Here is a 21,486-nt window from a genome sequence, read left to right as displayed (position 1 = left end):
AACGGTGATGCATGGCTACATACCCTGGCTTCAAACCACTCCTGTCTCCACCATCTCCTCTGCCAAAGAAATCCTTATGTGGCCAGTTACTACAGGTCGCTTGCCCCTCTGCTCTGCCAGCATCGCTAACATCTGTCCAGTTTGGAGCTAAAGATTTGGCCCAAAATAGTTAGGTAAATATAAAAAAGGAGGTAACATGAAAATTCTTAGACCAGTTGACCTGCTCACAAGTTTGCAGCATTAATATTCTTGGGATTTTCCTGGAGAATGTTCCACTTTTGACTTTTGCAAAAGTAGCTAAGCATTTAAATTGGCAAATTACCATTGTTTTCTGATCCCTTCCCAATTATTTTCTGTCAGCTTTTTAGATGACTGAAGAAAAATCGATTGCATTAAGGAAAATGCTTATACGCTACACACCCTTGAAACTTACATTCCCATAAGGAATGAAATAACAGTAAATCTCACAAAAGCACCCATTGTGTACTTACTTTAAGTTCAAGCTACAGGAGTATAATATTACAGCCTTATTCAAAACCGTAGTCTAGCAACATTCAGACTATGTGTGTACAGTAGTTATAAACACTATAAAGGCTTTATTCTAAACATCTTACACTGGTAAAACACACAAAAAAAAGTCACTGCTTACCTAATTTTGCAGAGAAATGTGTATATATCATATACTTATATTTAGAGTATAGTAGACTGTACAAATGACTGAGAATTGAATTATTTTTGTAAGACAAGGCAACAAAAGACAGACTCAAATTAAAATATCTGATATATTGTTTATATATGATCCATTTGTTAGTTCACATTTATTTCTGCATTACAAAAAGAGTACTAAAGATAAATTGTAAATCACTTGAAGTCTGTTCAGGGATTAACTTATGCTGAAGTTATCATTCACAACTTCCCATTAATAATTTTATTATTAAAAATAACTCAATTATTTTAAAGCCATAGTTGGCTTCAGATTCAGCTTCCACTAGATTAAAACCAGCACATTTTAACATACTCTGTATTAAACGTGAATTCTTTCTATATACTATCTGCCTCATTTGGAACAAAATTCATTCATGTAGGGATGCAATAGAAGGCCTACACATATTTTAAGTTCCACTCTGTTCTTTAAAATACTTGCCAGTTCCTAGATTTTTGTGCTGGTCTATCACATATATAACATTGATCTCAAAACATGAATTTCCTGCCCAATTTCTTCCAAGAAATCTTCACTCTCATCCAATTCTTTGGAACCTTTTCTTCAAAAATCAGAACAGAACCTTGCCATTCATTAGTTTATTTCTCTATTTTATTTTAAAGCCTGGCTAGTTTGTATATTGAGATTCTCTAAACAACTTTTGTACATCTTGCCAATGTTTATCAAATAATGTGGCGCACTGAAGTAATAAGTAGTATGAGGGTTTTTGCATCTTAAAAGTTCAAGCAGTGTAAAACCTATATTTGTGGTGGGAAGTGTTTTAGTTGTACACACGGCAGGATTATTCTATGCTAGCCAATGGCTCACCCAAGGGGATCTGATGGGAACTAGCCCTTATTGGATTGCTTAAGCCATAAATATACATTTGGTGTAAGAGAATACCAAACACAAATATGAAAGAATATAGTTTTTTCTTGCTATTTATACTTTCCTTTAGGCACCTGTTTTGAAGGTTTATCTTTCTCTTCACACATCTCCTATTTATCTTTTTATTCTGTGATGATAATTTTTTGCCATTCCCAACTTAATTGGTACGTTCTTTAAAAAAAAAAGAAAAAACAGCAGGACTTCAAGCAGTATGAAGCACTTGGCATATTTCACTGGAATCTACTTTGTACTTTTGTTCTCTATCTTACACTGAAATATTTACTATAAACATAGAGTATATTCAATCCTAAAAACCACGTTTGTCTCCTATTTCATTCTGAAATGGAAACTGCATCTCAACTCTCACATTTACAGTTTTGAAGGATGGTTTATGCTGTTTGTTCCATCAAAACAGTGGAAAAATGATGGGTATACGAGGTCAGTTAGGAAAACTGTTCCAGTTGATGCTTTATGTGATATTTACATTAAACACAAGGAAAAATAAGTTTAAGAAGTTGATGGGATTAATTACTATGTTTCACTTAATTATAATCTGATTTCAATGAAATGTTGCTTTTTATTACTCAGTAAACCATTCTGCTGAGATAAATGATGCTATGTTTTATGTTTCAGTTCAAAAAAACTGTCCTGGTCTGTTTTTTTTCACCTTTTGGGCTTGGTCTCTTCCAAGAATTTTGTTTTAATTTTTTCTTTAGGGAAAAGGGAATTTGGGGCAACAGTGGGAAGTCACGGAAAAGCGTGAAATAATTTTTTAAAATCACAGCCTATGTTTCCTCAGTATCAAAGTTTATATTCATATTGAACTTCAACATGGATCTCATTTCACCTTTACTGAATGCATCCATTAGACTTCGTACCCCCTTCTTCATCACTTGCATAACTAAAAGTCATTGTTGCTGGTAAAGTCCACTGCATCATTATATAAGTGCATAAAGGTAATTTACTCTTACTTTAAAACTTCAACATGGATAGAGGATGGTGGAGTGGACTTAGTATAAATACGAATTAGAATCAATCCTTTCAAGAAAATGATGACATTCTTATGGTCTTTGTGATCATACTGTTTTATACATCAGAAAGATGATACATTTAGGTTGCACCAGCAATTTAATTTTGAATAGTTTTCATTACTTTTTTTTTTAAAAAAAATCAAAATATTATTCTTTAAGTAGGCACTTTTAGAAGATTCTTAGATCTGTCCTTCATATTCAGCCCCATATTTAGCCACCACTTCCAATGTGTAAAATGCTACTGTTTAATACTGTTTTGAATTAACAAACAATTCTCAAATTGTTCAGACTGATGTTCTGGCACTTCTTTTGCATTTCTTGACTAGATGTGATTTGGTCTGTCAATCTGCTTTGGAAGACATAAGCTAGAGTTTCATTCCCTCAATCTGAATATAATTTGTGATGTGCTGTATAAATTCAGATTTCTATTTAGGGGTCTATGTACAATTTTGATGGAAGCCTATTAGTAAACAATTTCTCTTAGAGTGAAGAAGTGAAAACAATGTCAAAACTATAGACTGGAAGGCTATTTCAAGATATCAAAACCACTTCTATTTACTGATTGAAGAAAGAGCCCACATTGTTGCAGGCTGTACCACAAAATAATTGACTGCAACAGGAGTTCTGCATCCCAAGCCAAAAATGAGGGCACATAATCGACGTCAAGGTCAATTATCTGGTAGTGAAGTACCCAACAAAAGGAGACTATTGTGATTAGAGAAATAAGCAGAACATTGTGAATTTGGAAAGGCTGGCACTGGAGATAGCTTTTAGACTCTTTGTAAACCACTAGAAACATTGTGTTAGAGCACTGAGCATCACAGATTAAGTCATAAAAAAAAACCACCAAAAACAAAAAAGCCAGGAGAGAAAAATCGGTTATGGTGCGGTTGTTTCACTGGACTTTTGTTATCTTTAGCATGTAGATCTTTCATAGTGCTACTTTCTCTGCTGAAGACTAGAGGAAATACTGTTAAAAAACACAATGTTTTTAAAACTGTGCCAGGATCTTTCTGAGTCACAGATTCCGAGTTGTAAATCTACCCCATCTATGCACTACTTGAAAGACTCCTCCTGAAACATTTATTTTTAAAAAATATTTTTTCCAGAGTTCTATATATAACAAAATTCCTAATAGCCTCATGCTATGATATCATTCATTCATGTATGTTCCTAACGTAAGTGCTATTACTCCTATCCCTTTTCCCTTCTCCCCGTCCTGACTCCTTTTTCTACAAGGGAATAACCTTTTGTGGTTTTCTCTTTGTTCTTGTCTTAATTTAGGAAATGATCCTAGTCATTACTAACCCAGAACGGACTAGCTTACTAATAACTCACAAAAGACATGATTCAAACCTTTCATGCTAATGGGAAACATCTTCTTTTGACTTTAAAGAATTCCCCAATCTGTCTCATAATCAGCATTCAGTGGCAAGCTGATAGCTCCATATTCTATGATATGTCTTATGTTTTAAATAAGGTTTTACAGGTTCAAATCCTTACCTTCTAAATGACATTAGTCAGTGACTTAAACAGAGGAGTCTATTTGTTTTCAAACAGCATTCTCTGTCTTTGAAAACAATTACAACAATAGTACTCACCCTACAGTAAAAAACTGCCTCATCTCCTGTCTTCGAGACCTCATCAGTTGTTTGTATTCACCAATACGCAATTTCTTTCCATCAACAATGCAGGTACGTTTTGGTCGAGGTTTGTATTTGTAATTAGGATACTTTTCTAGGTGGATTTTACTTAGCCGTGCCTGCTCTTCATAATAAGGTTGTTTCTCTTGATTTGACATGGACTTCCAGCGAGATCCTATTAACACAAAACATTAGTGAGTGCTCAAGTAAAGCAGCTTTACACATACACATTTCAACATCCCTTCTTGCCATAATAAAAAAATTTTAAATAAGTTAATTAAACTGATCTGCATTTACATCAGCCAGCACATATATCAGGAAGCACAACCTGAGACACCTGAAAAGAACCTTAACTTTCAGATATTGCTGCAGGCCAAACATATGTAAATCTCTATTAAATAGGTGCATTTAAAATCAATAGTTACTCCTCAAAATCTCAGCCTCATGCTGCAAAACAGACTTTAATTTTTTATAATATGAGCATTAATCTGTGAATAATTCTATAGCTTTGTAATACCACACACAGTATTATGGTTAAGTAAGGTCTACAAACCTACTTTTACTGTTAAAAGCTTGACACATTGCCTAGGGATACGTGCTTCTTTGATAGTTTTATGAGGATTTGGTTTATACACTGCTGCTAATAGATATTAATACCTTGCTATGTAGCATGAAAAAATTATCAAAACCTTATAGATTTGACAAAATTATGAAAAATCCCTTGCTGTCTGGGTGTCTTAAATTTACTAATCTTCTGATATAAGCTTGGCATAATATTGGCACCTTAACATACTTTAAATCCTATTATGAATATTATCTTCTAGCCAGATGTAATAAATGCACAGAACTGCACCGACAAAGTTACATTTGACAAACTTATATTTAAAAAAAAAAAAAAAAAAAAAGAAAACCAGAAGGCACATGTAATTACATACACCACTTCAGGTACTATAAACTCTCATTGAAAGCTGCACCAATAAAAAAGTTTAAAAATTAACACAGTGTACACAGGAAGAGGAAAAAGTATTCAGATCTCTTGTATTGTTTATAAGGAGCTATCTAAACACTTGAATAGAGAGGAGATTTTTTTTTTTTTCCAGGGCATAATAAATGCAGAAAATAGCCTTTTGGTGTCTTTTAGATGAATAAAATGATTACAGCTGTGGTAAACGTGGGTGGAAGCTATTCTTTTACCAAGATTTTTCATACATCAACAAATGGAAAAGTTGTATAAATATTATCTGTAGCCAGCAATAAATACTCTGTGTCAGTTCTAATATTTCAGTCTCTTTTCTTATTGTCCTGGAAAAGTTGCACAGATATTATATGGACATAGACTTATTTGTGGCAGAGCAGATACTGACAGGTTAATTCCATGGTTAACAAACACTCAATTGCTGGCACTTCTGAAATATTTATGCTGGAAGTTTACATTTTAATGAATACAGTTACTATGCTCCTAATAGTTTTTTCACAGAATGCACACAAATAGTATAGATTCCCTACAGCTGCCAACACTGAAACAGTGCAGGTTTTATACGAAACTGAAAGGCTATTCATATAACTTACTTGTATGGTAGACAAAAATATGAGAACTGCTAAGCAAGATTTTGGAAGTTTTAGGACAAAGCAACATTTATTTCTATGTATTCTTGCCTCTGATTGAACTAACATGCAACAAACTTTGGTAAGAACGTATTTGAACTCAAAGTTTACAATAAAATGATTACAGAGGAAGCCTGATTTTTACTTTTATTTATTACAAGTTACATTTGGAATCTGTCTTTCACTTCAAAGACTCAGAAAGCAAATATAGGTTTTTAAGATTTCACCACCCATTCTCACGTATGTTTCTAATTCTCTAGAGGGGTCTTAAAAAGCAAATAAAAATTTCTCAAAAATAAGCCAATTTATTTGCACAGTGGCAAAAAATAATCCATGGTATATTCCCTTATCTTCCCAATCTATACAAATCAAGTATTAACTATGGTGTCTTTTAACTAAGCAGTATTTTAATTGTATGATACTAGTGCTTCCTTAGCTTTTTGAACATTGTAACACATAAACCTTTGATTTTGATTTTGTACTTTAATATTTTTTTCCCAGTGTTTACTCTATCAAGTACCATTTTGTATTCAGGTGATTTGTAGTTCAGGTGATTTCTAGTGGGATCTTGCAATTAGACCTTTTATCAGGATACACGCTTGCAACAGATTTAACCAAACATTCCTTTTGAATGCTACTAAGTCTTTAAAGCATGTTGTGACTCTGCTGTTGAAAATAAAAAGCATTAGGGAAGGGGCAGAAAGGGAAAAGGAAGGGAATGAAAATGAAAACAACTCATGAGCCTTCATTTGTATAAGTTTCAGTAATTCCAATTTCAGTGAACATCTCCCAAACAAAATATGTCCTAAAATTAGAGAAGTTGCATATCCAAGAAGGAAGTAACTAGCCAGTATCACCAATATAAATAACCTCATCTTTCCACAGCTCCAAAAATAACTAATCTCTGCCAACTGCCACTACTATACAGAGCCTTCCAAGCTTCCCTCGGTTTTGGTTCAGTCACAGTCATGATTTGTTCATTGTCTTGCACTTACCTAGGATTTTGCTAATGTTGGAGTTATGCATGTCAGGGAAGGCTTGGAGAATTTTCCGACGCTCATCCTTTGCCCAAACCATGAAAGCATTCATTGGTCGTTTGATGTGCGGTTCGCTACTGGCTCGGCCCCGCGAATCCCGGTAGACTCGAGCTTCAGCCACAGTGGCACCTCCTGTTGGCCAACAATAATACTGCTGTAGTTTAGCTGCAGAGCCATTCATTGCTTTACTTCCTGTAATGTCAGGGCAGGAAGAAACAAGATGGATGCAAAACATTATTATGTGGATTACGCAAGCGCTTTCACTGCTGTGTTTATTTTAGCCTCATTCTCTTTTGCTCTCTCCCCTTTTAGCTGCCAGATCTACGAGAGAGAGAGAGACAGTGAGAGAAAGGATATCCAGTGATTTCAGTGTAACGGATCAGGCTCACACAGCTGAAGGCATCAACATCTGAGTGAAGAAACAAATTGCACTGGTATTTCTCCAGGTAAGGTATGGAGATTTGAAAAAGTTTCCATTTGGGACTTAAACATAGCATACATGTTCTGAATGCTCAGCAAAACTCACATAGAAGTTTGAGAATATAAACTGATGTAGACCTGTTCACACAAGTAATTTACAATTACTTTACTGCTTGAGCAGTGAAGCACATGCCAAACATTTCATAAAATAAATTATATAGTACACCAGGTACATGCTGCTAGTTGTATGGATCTGATTATATTTGGAGCTGAACATTTTAAAGTTGCATGTCCTTTAGTTGAATTTTAAACGTGTCTTGGAGCATTCGATCACATATATGTAATAAAACTCTCTGCCTTCAGCAGGTATATGCACAGCATCCTGGAGCTTCCAGAATGGGAGACAAGCACTCCAGCTTCTCCATGCCTGCTGTTCTTTAATGTACCCCAGTGTCCTGTCATTACCCACCATCACTTCAACTTGTACATGCATAACCTTAATGCATTTTTTTAATGCATCCAGCTCCACTTCTGGACCACAAACAGCAAAGCTTCATGGGGATTTAGAATTCACAGAGCTGAGTATGAGGTGTAGAACTAGTTAATACAGGAGAAAGAGATAAATGAGCCTGGATAAGGCATGCTTTTACCAGAAAAGCTTTTGCAATTGTGATGATAACATATGTTTTTAGTGTTATACCTTAGCTATAACAGAAAGGCAAAAAGTCTTTACAGTGGCAGTGACATACTTAATCTTAGGCCTCATCAAACTGTTCATATAATTCAATACCTTGAAAAAGCAAGAATCTTGACCACAAATTAGCACAGCAATAGGCCTCCTTTTTTGTACACTATTACAGCTCCTGTCACGGATTCATTTGCCAAATAATATAAGATTAGTTCTTTACACGAAGTAAAACATTGAAGATTTACTGGTTTCAGAGACCAACTCACAAGTTTTTAATTGTGCAAAAACTAGGTCTCCCGATTTAGTGTGAAAACACTACATATTAGATATAGCATTTAAAAAATTCTATATGTGAAATACATTCACTTGAAAAAAGTCCTAAAATAGGGGATGCATAACTAATACACTACCTTTTTGCCACCAAGTCCACAGTACATTAATTTCATTTAAAACGCACTGACCATACAGGATAAATTGATTTTGCTTTATATGGTGTTGACAGCCATGTTTATTGTGCAGTGAAATGTAGTGTAGTTTCAAGCTGACTATATCCATCAACACAGGGCAATATGCTGACTACTGGGCCAGATGAAGACATACATTACCCTGAGAGCAAAACACTCATTCGTATACGGCTGTGTCTTCTCCTGAGGATCACCATGGTAATTTATGATGCCTCCAATGCCATTACTTTACAACTGACACCAATTTGGCAATTTGTATACTAACATGTGTGCACATAAAAGAAGACAGGTTTGTGGCAAATGTGAGATGCAAAACTACTTTAATACTATTCTAAGTACCATGTTACAGGTGTTCAGCATTTACAGGAGACTGCAGCCAGAGTCAGCTTTTTATTGCAAAAAGGAACAGTAGTTTTGCTGAGTGACCTGCATGTAGGACCAACTTAGGGGTGTGTATGGTTAATGAGGCTCTGTCCATTGTTGTCAGAAGGCTTGGAACATGCATATCAAAGACACCATCTTTTGAGAGGATATATTTATTGTGAAACTATAATAAGTTACAAACACAGTAAGTCAACATTGAAACATTTATTGAGACAAATGGCTATATAATTTGAGAAAAATCAAATATATCATGTAATGGCTCTTCCATCTTTTAAAATAATACTATAAAATTTGTAACTGGTATGTGGGCAATTAGGAAGTTAGCGACAAATTAAAAAATTTATTATTGATGCAAAAGTTGTCATTTGTTATTCAGCTACTCTACTCACAACAAATGAAAGAAAACATATTTGAATCTATATGGTGATTTTCCATCTTTTACTTTCCCAAAGGTACTTATTCACTATGGCTAAGGAGTTTGTCTTTAGCCCTTTCTAACACAATTTTGGCCTGACCTTTCAATCCTAATGAAGGCAAAGAGTACCTTTACTACTATCAAGATTATAGGCCAGCTTTTTAATCTGGATATAATTTAGAGAGAACAACAACAACAACAACAAAAACCCAACAAAACAACCCACCATAAATGATCCGTTTTCAGAGAAAGTTTATGTTAGAAAACAATTCTTACTTAGAGTAATAAATTACAACCATCCCAAGAAGGCCAAGAAGCTCTGGCTGCATCTGCTTTAAGCAAGTCCATACTTGAAGAATTTGAAAAAGCAGCCAAAGATTTGATGTTCTTTGTGCTTGATCTCTGGGGGAATATTTGCAAGTTGACCCATAGGCCATCACAAAAGCATCTGCAAAATGAATTTCTGCAAATAACTAAGGTAATATCATCTCCATGTTCTTCTAATTATCTCAGAACTACAGAATTATATTCAGTTTATAAAGCATTACAAGAAAACACTTCTGTTAGCATGTGATTCTACATGGGGAGCCAGAAAGTCTCAGTACCTTTTTAGCTTAGAAATAAGCTGCTAATAATATAAAAAGAACCTAGCTCAGTGAGCTCTTACAAGCTGAAACACATAAGAACAAGCTTTCAAACTGGTTGTTCGTAGGTACTTCATCCTATCAATCAGATATTTAGACAGTGTTGTGCCCTATATAAACAATTTCAACAGGTTTTATGAAGTATGGACTTTTTTTCTTATTGTGATAATTATAGTACTGACAGAGGCTGAATGAGATGCCTGAAGTTTTTAAAGAAAAGACACATACAACTGCGAAGAAGTAGGTGTTTTACTTCTTTCTGAAAATATTTTCAGGAAAGCCTAATAAATAATAAACCCAAAATATTAGATAAAATAAAAATGTCCTACCAATGAAAGGTGAGAAGAAGAAGTTGGTAATTGTCTCTTTATGGCAACTAATGTTTTATCTGCTAGTTACTGTTCATACTGCAAGCGCAGGAGGAGGTTTTGGTTTTCAGAATTAAGAGCTTGGTCAGAATTAAGATTTATTGCAAAAGTAGTACAGTTTGGCTGCCCTAATAGCTTAGTTGGCAAAGAAGTCTACACTTCAGCCTAAAGGCTGGGACTGTTCTCAAAGTTACACTGTTAGCTTCTGAGGGTGTAGACTGCCTCACTTCCTAGATGCTGTGCATTTGCTCAACTTGTCATGACTTTGATGATTTAAAACTAAAAGCAGATTAGAGGAGAATGATCAGGTTTTGTGGATATATGGCAGGCAACTCCTCTGTGGAAGCTGGATTCCAGACTAGACTCTAGGGACAATACTGGGTCAAAAAACACCAGAGAATGAATCTAAAAATGTTACAGCTTCATTAAAGTATTTTAAACAGTATTTTTGTTCCAAAAGAGCCTGATTGCTCTCTAATGACAGTGCAGGAGAAGAAGAACCCCTGTTCTTTACAAAGAGAAAAGAATCTGATCATCAGCATAGAAGATAAAGATTTTCACATGAATTGAAAGTTAAGAAACAAACAGTAACAATTGTTACATTGTTTGTTGATTTATTCCTGCCTTTATCTGAGTTTCTGACCTTTCATAATGACAACAATTTTAGGACAGGCACCATCTCTTCTCATCTTCCCTGAAATCTTGGCCACATTAGGGTTAAAACTATTGTCTTTAATGAGATGTGGTTTTACCTTCCATTTTATACATCATCTACCACAACAAAACCTCAGACTGGGCCTTTACATGTTACCAGAATGCAAACAATAATAAACATGATAGAAAGGAGCAAAAAAGGGGTGAGAAAAAGATGAGGAAAGAAAGAGAAATGAAGTAACAGCAAAACGAAAGAGATTTTTGTCAGTCATACTGTTATTCCTTAATTACTCTCCACACTCTGGCCACTGATTCGTGTTTGAAGTGATACATATCCTTTGACTCCACCCCAGAAAACAAATCTTTGGCTACTCTAAAGAATATACTCCGTACCATCTTCCATAGACATATACCAAGATAGGATATATAGAAATAAAGATGTTCTTTCTACATTCCTAGTGTAAGAGTGGCTGGTTAGTAGTAAAGCTCCTATCATCAGTTATTCATTAAACTGCGATGACATTTTTGTCTACTTTGGAAAAGACTGATTGCGACCTCCAAAATACCTGGCCCTGTCTGTGGTAACACAACTTGCGCTGCTAGCAGTTTGCATTGCAGAGACAAGAATCTAATGAACATGCAAACAGGAGTCACTCTTTTACTACTAGAGATGGGTTACTCATAAATATGAAAATGCCATAAAAACAGGGAGCATGAAAAACTGGCTTGGCAGTCCCTCTTCCTGCCCTTAACCTGTAGGCAGACAAATGCAGCCTTTTTGAAAGATATAGCAGTATTTCAAATCAAATAAAAAATGCAAATCTGGAAAGAATAGAATGACAAAAGAAGCTTTGGAAAGTTTAGAATACAAGAATAATCATTTAGCTATTATTTTGAGTTCAAATGATGAGTGATTTGAGTTCATTAAGTTCAATTTTGGAGAAGGTTACAAAAATTACTACTTCAGTGGAATCTAAGTTACTTGTAGCAGTGTTAGTGTAACATTTATCTGTTTTGCCCCTTGCCTGCCTCTTACTTTTTCATCCCCATCCACATTCAGGAGACTTTCTCATTCTTTATTACCAGCAAGAGAGGCAAAATAAATGGGTATCTCATGAACTATTGTCATTATGGTATGTCTTGTCATCACTAGGCAAAACTAACACCCACTTGGAAACATGACCAGCTCTGGAATGGGGATGCTTGTAGTCACACAGTGGCACAAATGTTCTACAGGGAAGTGTCTGTTTGTCAAGCTGCTTTCATTCCAAATGCTAAACAAATATTATTCAGCTGGGATTTGAGGGCCGAACATTGCTTACAGGCTGCATGTCAGTGAATGAAAAGGGGGAAAAAAACTGAGAAAGACATGAGTGATTCATGAAATACTGGAATATTTAAATGGGCTCTAAAATATTTCACCTGCAAGGGTTCTGAAATGTGCTAAGTAAATACTAAGAGGTGGGAATATACTGTAGCACAGGTTAGCTACATCCAAGCAACACTCAGTTATGATAAGGCTTCTATTTTTCCTGTTAAGAGACTCCATTCTCTTTAAAACATCAACAAGAAGAATCAAAACAGAATTCCCTAAGGTCAGCTCTGAGGAAACATAAACCTCTAATTCAATAACTCTGCTACTGCACTGAAAAAGGCCTTATTATTGCAACATCCATATGGAGTCAATTGGACATTAATGACTAATCAATCCCTCCCCTTTCTATTCTACTTATAGTGTCACAAGCCATGTTTAGATTAGCCCATTTCCTGCTTAGGATCGCTCAAGATGTCTTTTGTTCTTTCAGGGCTGGCCTGATGGAGGCAGCTTAAACAAACACACGACCCAAGTGGTGCAGGAGTTATAAACTGCCATATGTGAATGAACAAAGGGGCCATACTAAAGCCTTTTGTGGTATTTGTTAATGTTTTTCATCTGAGTTTAAAAAGACCTAATGACTTTGTGGTGAGCTGATGCATGTGGCTCGTGGCTTTGCAAAATGAAGGAAATTCTAGCCAGTTATATATCAGCATATATTTTCCAAAGTGCCTTGTTTTCAGTTTTGGTGGCAGTGAGTTTACTTTTTTAGGACATTTGTTTTACATATGCAAGCAAAATTCTTAATCTCAATTAAAACACAGCACCAGTTCTCACAGCCATCCTCACAACCTGCATATACATCTTTCCCCATTGGAAAGTCTAGAGCTAAAATTCATAGTGAAATATCTTCTGTGTGTGAAATGAAATCAACTATTCTATCAGTGGTAGCAGTTCACTCACCAGTGTTTAAAGCTGTTAGTTGGGTCATATTAAATACTGCAACAATATTTCTAAATAAGCTATTAGCACATCCATGCTCCACAGCCAGCCATACCCAAATCTACATTATTTAAATTAATTAAAACTCTTAAACACAACTACTTTCTTGATGGCTTACACAAACAGTTTAGATTTTGTGACCACATTTCATGGCAAAATTAACCCTCATGGAAATTTGGCATGGAATATAGCTAAAACAATACAATAGTATTTTAAATTACATGGACTAATAACTGAGTTACTTAGTACTTAAGGCCTGACTTAAGCCCTCAGTGGCCTACATAGTGCCACTTGTGCTGTAACATAAGAGCATGAGAAGTTATTCTGTGAAGATCCACAAAGCATCTAGATAGAAACTGGGATGAAGAGGCAGTCTCTACTATAAATTTGGGGAGGCATGTAAGTGTCATAAGATATTTAAATCACGTGCCACTTACAAACTTCGAGACCCTTCAGAGATAATTAATTAAATGCTAACAACCCCATTCTGACATAGATATTATTGATAGAAAAGAATGTGAAACATATTTAAGTTGAAAGTTATTCATCCTAAGTAATGACACCAGAAGGAAGGGATTGCCACTCATCAGGTCTAACTACAATCAATATTCCCACGAACACTATTGTTGTTTCTCTTTGATATTTCATTTCATACTCGAATGAGGAAAGCAGAGGCCCACAGAAAGGAAGACCATGGCCAAAACAGCCCAGCCCAAGAGAAATATTACTAATAATTATTGTTAGGTATCTGACAAGACATATCAATACTGCAAATTGTCGTTTGGGGTTTTGTTTTGTTTGGTGGTTTTTTTTTTCAGAAAAACACTGTTGTTCTACCAGCTAAGCAATTATTGTTACTATATTAATCATATTCAATGTCAAAACAATACAAAGAGGAATGAACTAATCTATTTAACCTAGAAATGTTTCAATAAGAGTAACAGCTTTATTGCCAGCGGACTTGTTACTCACATAATTTCAAATTTCTCCTGACATTACAGTGTCAGCTAGAACATCCAGAAAACAAGATACTGATTTAAAACACAGGGATTAATTCTGCAGTCTTCAGTCATCCCTAACAGTTGGGTTTTTTTAAATCTTGCCTGAATGAGGGCCATAGGACATGATCCATTCATATTTCAGTCAATGCTTTGTTTTATTTCAAGATGGAGAAATGACAGACAGGAATACACCACAGAAAAAAAAGGCAGCCTGACTTCATATTTGGTGGATGCATCGTTCAAGGTGTGGCTGAACACTGTTAAACGAACAACTTTGCTTGCTCCTATGTAGCAAAACAATGACTTTTAAAAGCTTAAGTACAATGTGGTTTATAAAAGAGAACTACGTTTAACAACATGAGAGATGTTTACAAAACCACCTCCTTCAAATTATGTGATATTAATGAAATGCAGAATACTTTGCAAAAGGTTTTAATGTGTGTTGGAATCTCTGCTTTAGTGGCCCATTTCCTACATTCAATCTGCAATTGAATTTGTCGCCTTCTGGCATATGTGACATCGTTCTTTGTACCAATATAACTAATTCCCTCCATCCAGTGTTTGCTGTTCTCACTTGTCATATCATATCAGTAATTAGATGACAAGGACCTAGGACTAGGATACTCATATGCCATTTCTTCTTGCCTTTCACATGGGGTGCTGACGTTATAATAATTAATAATATAATTAGTAAATAATATATCATGAAGAGAGAGAAGCAAAAGCAGCATGATAACAGGAGCTGTAAGTTAACAAGTAATAATAAATGTTAGGAAAAAGTCTCAAGGCTAATTTTTCAAATATGCTGCACCTCTGGGTTTGGGATTTGTGAGTGAAGCCAGGAAGATATTTTTGCAAACAGGGCAATGGCATGTCCAAATATATTGCCACATTTACCTGGTTTGGATGAAAATGGGGGATTTGCCATGAAATAGGGGCTTGTGTGAAAATTTACAAATTACTTTTTTTTTAAATATTGCACTTTCTGGGAAACTGCTCCTGCCAAATTGAAAACATAATCATTTAATATTTGCAGCAGCTGTGAAGATACTGTAATGCCCACCCCACACACATATTGGACCCCTGATTCTGTAAAATTGAATCAAAGTACAAATTAAGAAAATATTGTCCCCTTGCTACTAGGTTCTGCACTAAACTCTTCATATCTACGTGGAAGGAAGGCAAATGCTCTTAAACACTTTTCTATTGTGAGTTATTGAGAATCCTGAAGGAGAAAATGGTGTGCAGTACAGACTTAGAAAAACAGACAGTTGTACAAAGAAGAGGACTTGTCTGAATCTGTATCAATTGCTCATGCTTAGCCAGAAGATATGATGTTCTTTCCTTAATGTATTCATATTTCTGCTCCACTCCCTGTGCTCAAGGAGATAAGGAAGAAGGGCAAGATTCCTCCCTCCTCCATGCAGTATGACATAATGGTGGCTTTCTCCATCAGCTGAAAATTCAATAGTGCCTGGAAATCTTATGCTATTTTAGGCAGCTTCAAACTCCTTTTGCAATATTGGAGCAATACAGAGACACGTGCAGAGCTAAGAATCAGGACCATGGGGTGTTTTACACCTGCGATGGCTGGATATGAGTGTGAAAAAATGTTTTAAACCACTGAACTACTATATTTAGTTTTTCATTCACTCCACTTAAAAATAGCTAAGCAAACTGACTTGCTTTCAGCATTTGTGACAATAATTTTCTCATGGGCAAAGATTTTCTATGTAAAACTGCAGCCCACAGTTACTTTTTACAGCCTTGTTCTAAATTCCTGAAAATAATGTTTTACTATATAATGGAAATTGTGACAAGCCCTTAACCATAACTGTGCTAATAGGCACCCTTATGTAAAACTCAGGGCATTGTAACAGTGGTTGGTTGTACAACATCAGAAATTCTAACTAGAATTTTTTTTAATAAAGGTACTATTCTATAAGAATCAATTACTGTAGCATGGAAACAGCAAATGAGAAAGCCTTGTATTTAGCAGTAGGAAAAAAATACCTAAGACAGCTGAAAATCAAAAGGTAACACTTTTGGAGGACATCCAGATTTATTATTCTGAAAGTGAGAAGCATACTGTATGTTAAATATTAGTGTCTTGAGAGAAATAAGTTTCAATGCCATGGGAAGATCAGTCCACACACCCCCAGCTTGCATTTTTCAGTACTCAGCGTGGGAGTTCCCCCTGTAAAATGTTATGGGGATGCTGACAACAATGAGATTCATGAAGTGGTTGCCATCAGAAAAGTGATGGGATGGTTCTTAAAGACATAATGTCTTACTCCTATCCCATTTGCAGGCATTGAGTTACTCCAGGGCTGAGGCACTGAATCTCATCCAACACAACTGTAATACTGTGCCTAAGTACTTTATCCCAGATTCCCAATCTGTTATGAGTTATTCTGAAAAATTTAAGTGTATCACTCAAGTATCAGGCACAATCAGATAGATTCATGGGTGTTTAAAATGGCAACCACAATTAATGAAGGCCACCTTTTAGCATCTGGTCTAATTAACCAAGATAATAAGTTATTTTATCTTTAAATAATAAAGATACACTTATGGTATTTTATTTAAACAAAGAGCTATAATAAGAATTCAGGGGAATAAAAATTCCAGTACTTGAGCTTACTGCATTCTCTCTGGAAACACTTCTTTGTTTTCAGACAGCTTTCACTGTTTTCTGATTTTCATCTTTCCCCTCTCAACTGCCATAGCAACTATTACAAATATTTATGTGCGACAAATACTGGCGTGGAGAGGCATTCTTTCCTCCAGTATTTATGAAGCACTGTCACAAAAGTAGGTGATGCTTTTTCATGCATGTACTACCTGCTGTTTACACCTCTGCATAGGAGGGTGTTAAACAAGTTACCTCACAGGTTTGGATTGTGTTGGCAGCCTGGCAAAATTGATCTGCCTGCAAATATATGGTTCCCTTTCACCTACCTCTTCAGCTGCTCAAAGTCAACACTTTTTGGAGTTAGGAAGGAACTGTGTCACCCTTTTGTATAAGCAATTATTTACTATTGGGCATATATGAGAATGTTGAGGCTTTGAGTACTCCTTTAAGAAAGTGTTGATCTATTTTTTACTTAGTAGATTTGCAAAACCCAGGCACTTGTCTGCTCTATCACCAGGGAGGGAGAAAAATGAAGCTTTGACAGACGGACAGAAATTTTGACAAGGCAGCAGTTTCCCCTCACCCTTAGTTATCAGCCTTGTGCTCCCTTTGTAGCTCCTTTTTCTCATATTTCTCCTCACACAGCCAAGAAACTACCTTCTACATTGCAAAGACTCCCTGTTCCCCCAGTTCGCTCATTCCTTTCCTCTACATGATTCCACATTCACTGCTGCTGCTGCCATTGCAACCTCTCCTTGTTCACCATGTTGTGGCAACTGGTTAAATCCATGATGATACCTAACACCATTTCTTTCTTTCTCTGCTATTCAATTTCCCTTGCTTTTGGGCAGGTAGAATCTTTCATTGTACTACAACATGCCTTGCGATGTGGCTAGCCCAAGTCAAATATGAATGGGAAGTGCTAGTTTTATGGACATAAAGAGACAGACTGCTGTTAATTCCTGCAAATATTTAGCAATTCATTGACTTTGTATGTTGGTCAGCAAATCCACCATCTGAAATGCTGCAGAACTGGGTTCTTACACTCACTGCTGAATAGAAATATGTTCTTTTAAAAGCAAAGGTGAGCTTGTGCTTCTCCAAGCTTGGGCTCAAGTCCAAAATCAGGTTCAGACCAAAAACTGTATATATCTGGACTGGAATTAATAAGATCAAGCTAGGGCTTACTACTGGAACCAGCCTATTACCAATGGTTATGCAGCTTGCAGTCCCCAATTGGCTTGCATTCAGCCTACTTGGAGTGTGGTGAAAGATACCATGATCAAACAGATAAGGCTTAAAACTGTATAATCTCAAACAGTGACTTGGTATATAGAAAACCACAATCTTTAAATCAAGGAATTTACAAATCAAAGTAAGAGACAGCAGGGAGTGAAAGGAAGGACACAGGCACTAAGTCAATGATTTTAAGAAGGTGGGCTGGTACCAATCCTATGCTAAGGACTCCAAGAATCCTCTTAATGACTAACTCAACATCTAGGTTTCATAGCAGATGTTATCCTTTAGGAGACTTTGAAAAGTAATAGTTTAATACAAGGATAAATAAATACGTAGATACAGATAAAGTGGACAGTCAGATCCCATCACATTATTTAAAACTGTTTTTATCTAAACTAGCAGGCATATACCTATCCTCAGAACTACGGTCCATGCTTAACACACACTGGTAGATTAGTATCAAAGGAAGAAGCAGCAAGTGCTAAATACAGTTTACGGAATCAAGAAAGGTGCCAAATGAGAAATAGAACAAATGAAAACATCAAAACAGGACTCAGAAGAAAAGGTCTTTGTGTATGTTGTACCAAATGGCAAACTGTGAAGCCAAATATTTAACTCACATGCGCTTGAAATCTACTATATTAACATGAGCAAACATGGAACTAAATGTTAAGTACTAATACGGCATTTTCATCTGTTTCCATTTGCTTTATAAAAATGAATTTAGCTTCAGAATGCATCTGATTTTTCATTTGGGAAAACAGGACACAGAGAAGTTAGTTCTCTGTTACAAAAATCACACAGTGAGGCAGTGGCAAAACAGCAACATTCAGATGTTTTTGCCCTGAGCCCAGGATCCAATCAAGAAAGCTATATTTTAACAGATCCAATTCTTTGGCAGGAATGAATATCAGGTCTTGATGGAATTTGAATCCCTGACTATGACTGCTGAAGGAAACCACACTGCAATCTGAGCTAAGGTAAAATCAGTAATTGTCAACAGGAACGTTAGGGCTCTTCTGCAGATTTCCATCTACTACAAAACAAAATCTTAACATGCTTCCTACAAATTTCCAAAGCATTTGACCACAACCACAAAACCAGAAGGATCCATAAACATAGAGCACATTATACAAGCACAAGATCCATAAACATAGAGCATATTATACTATTCAAAAGAAGCAGCACTATCACCAAAAGTGAGCATCTGTGAAAGGAATATCTTTTTTAGAACTTGAACCAAAAAAAAAAAAAAAAAAAAAAAAATATTCAGATCACCCAACATTCTCAGATAACTAAGTATGAAATACTTTAGGTTTCCCCCACCTGGAATTTAAACAGGTTTCACATATGGCTCCTGACTATATTCTACACACTCTGGTCAGTTGATGTATGTCAGTCATGTTCAAAAAGGGGTTGTAGCTATAGCTAGATTCAAAGCTGTCTTGGTATGTCCATGCCAGTTCGCTGTATTTCAGTACTGACAATCTCACATGTTCAAAATTATGAAGCCGCCTACAGAAAGAATGATGTTTCCTTTAAAATGATGAGGTTTGGAGAAAAAAAAATAATCCTTGTTTAGTTCTATAATTGGCTGTTGTTTATAATTTTGCATCCCAGTCACCAAACATTTAAGAGGCTCTCAAATCATGTTTTTGAATTTTGCTAGCTACAAATGTATCATATATTTTAACATGACAACTGGGATTTCCAGGTAATGATATGAATCTAATAGCTGTGGATTATTCATCAATGGTGTCGCAGTCAGTAGCAATGTTTTTGAATACAGTCCGAGCATGATTTTTAATATAGTTAGCCCAGTCCAGCTGGTAGCTAAGGAGGTAATAGAGATGTCAGTTTATGTCGTATTTAATATAAAACTCTTGTTGATGATTTTCAGGCCTCCATTCAGGTGACAGTCAGGTCAGTATGAGTAACACAAGCTTTGAAAATGACTTCATATGCTAAGTCATCTCTGAAAGTAGAACTAGTTACCATTAATCTTAAAAAGGTTTCACACACGGGGCAGGGACAACAAGTTAAGTCTTAAAAGTCATTCTACAGTATCCTTTCATATTTGTCTTATAATTGCATAGAGCTAAATTTAAAGAATTTCAAGACTTGTCTTATAATTCATGATTCAAAAAAAATACACATGTAGCTTCGGCTTCTGATCAATGAGCCACTACTGCAAACATTCCTAAAATTAAAGGAAAACACGACTCTGATCCTGTCAAACTTAGATCACTGCCATATGTTATAGAAAAGATATAAGGAGTAGAGAGAAATCATTGCTAGATACTATTACAAAGGCATTCCATAAAACACAGAAGTCTGCTGATACTTCTTATAACAAATTACTTGAACCTTAAAGGCTGTGTCAAACCTATGGGAACAAGGAGCAATTCCCAGATTTGGTCTACGTCGGCTGCCTGTTGGGATGAGACAGACACGTACCATGTCTCTGCACACTTTAGTGCAGCTGTGCAGGTAGGCAGGGAGTGGAACTGCACTTCCATAGCCCCCTTGATCTAGATCAGTTGGGGGATCAGGATGCAGCCCAAACTGCACTTCCCCCCAGTTTATGGCCAGCAGTGGGACTAAATTTGGAGTCCTCGGCTCAGGAATAAATCTGTTACACCACTCTCCCTCCCATCACCCCCCCAAAAAGCCCTCTACAAATAGTCAATATATCTTCTCTAAATGTAGTAAATTTCATAACTCTGACATTCTAAAATTCTGGTGATGGGAGTAAAACCATCTGACAGATCTAACAGGCACACACTCATTCTGTCACAACTGCACTTGGACCTCAGAGATCTGGATTTATTTCTGATGAAGAAAGATAGGGGGTCAAAAGTTGACTACCAATATGTTACTTCAGAAATCTTTATTTTCTATACGACTGTTATTTGCGTAAAAGCACACAACAAAATACATGAATATTATCTAAAGATGTCTACAGCAACCTGCGCTCAAATGATAACTAAAAAAAAATAATTGAAAAAAAGATTAAAAGAAAGTAACAATGACAAAACAGAAAGGAAGGTGTGAAACACACAAAGTCTTCAAAGAATATAACTATGGCTCTTAGGAACTTTTGACATTCAGTTGAGATTGTGACCTTGGCCACACACTAAAATGCAACAAAGCTCTCTTTTTAGAGGAGGCCAAAGAAGAGCAATGAAGCTGATGAAGGGTCCAGAGAGCAAGTCCTATGAGGAGCAGCTGAGGGAATGGGGGTTGTTTAGCCTGGAGAAAAGGAGGCTCAGGGGAGACCTTATCACTCTCTATAACTACCTGAAAGGAGGTTGTAGTGAGGTGGGTGTCTCTCCCCAAGTATCAAGTGATAG

At 36.0% G+C, this 21,486-nt stretch overlaps 1 protein-coding gene across 7 annotated transcripts in view; it reads right to left on the bottom strand.

The window, feature by feature from the left end:
- SOX6 (SRY-box transcription factor 6) overlaps window positions 1–21,486 on the bottom strand; it is a 381,650-nt gene that overhangs the window by 10,178 nt on the left and 349,986 nt on the right. For 5 of the 7 annotated variants that reach the window (XM_049819851.1, XM_049819852.1, XM_049819846.1 and 2 more), the window contains 2 exons: window positions 6,863–7,096; window positions 4,221–4,437 (listed from right to left, as the gene is read on the bottom strand). In XM_049819851.1, the coding sequence (XP_049675808.1) occupies window positions 4,221–4,437; window positions 6,863–7,096 (451 nt within the window). The remainder of the gene's footprint in view (window positions 1–4,220; window positions 4,438–6,862; window positions 7,097–21,486) is intronic. The other 2 variants (XM_049819848.1, XM_049819849.1) reach the window with 1 other exon arrangement.

The sequence above is a fragment of the Accipiter gentilis genome, chromosome 17 (genome assembly GCF_929443795.1).
Source record: "Accipiter gentilis chromosome 17, bAccGen1.1, whole genome shotgun sequence".
NCBI classification, from domain to species: domain Eukaryota; kingdom Metazoa; phylum Chordata; class Aves; order Accipitriformes; family Accipitridae; genus Astur; species Astur gentilis.
The sequence above is the reverse complement of the archived record's forward strand: the minus strand, read 5'-3'. Positions and strand labels throughout refer to the sequence as shown.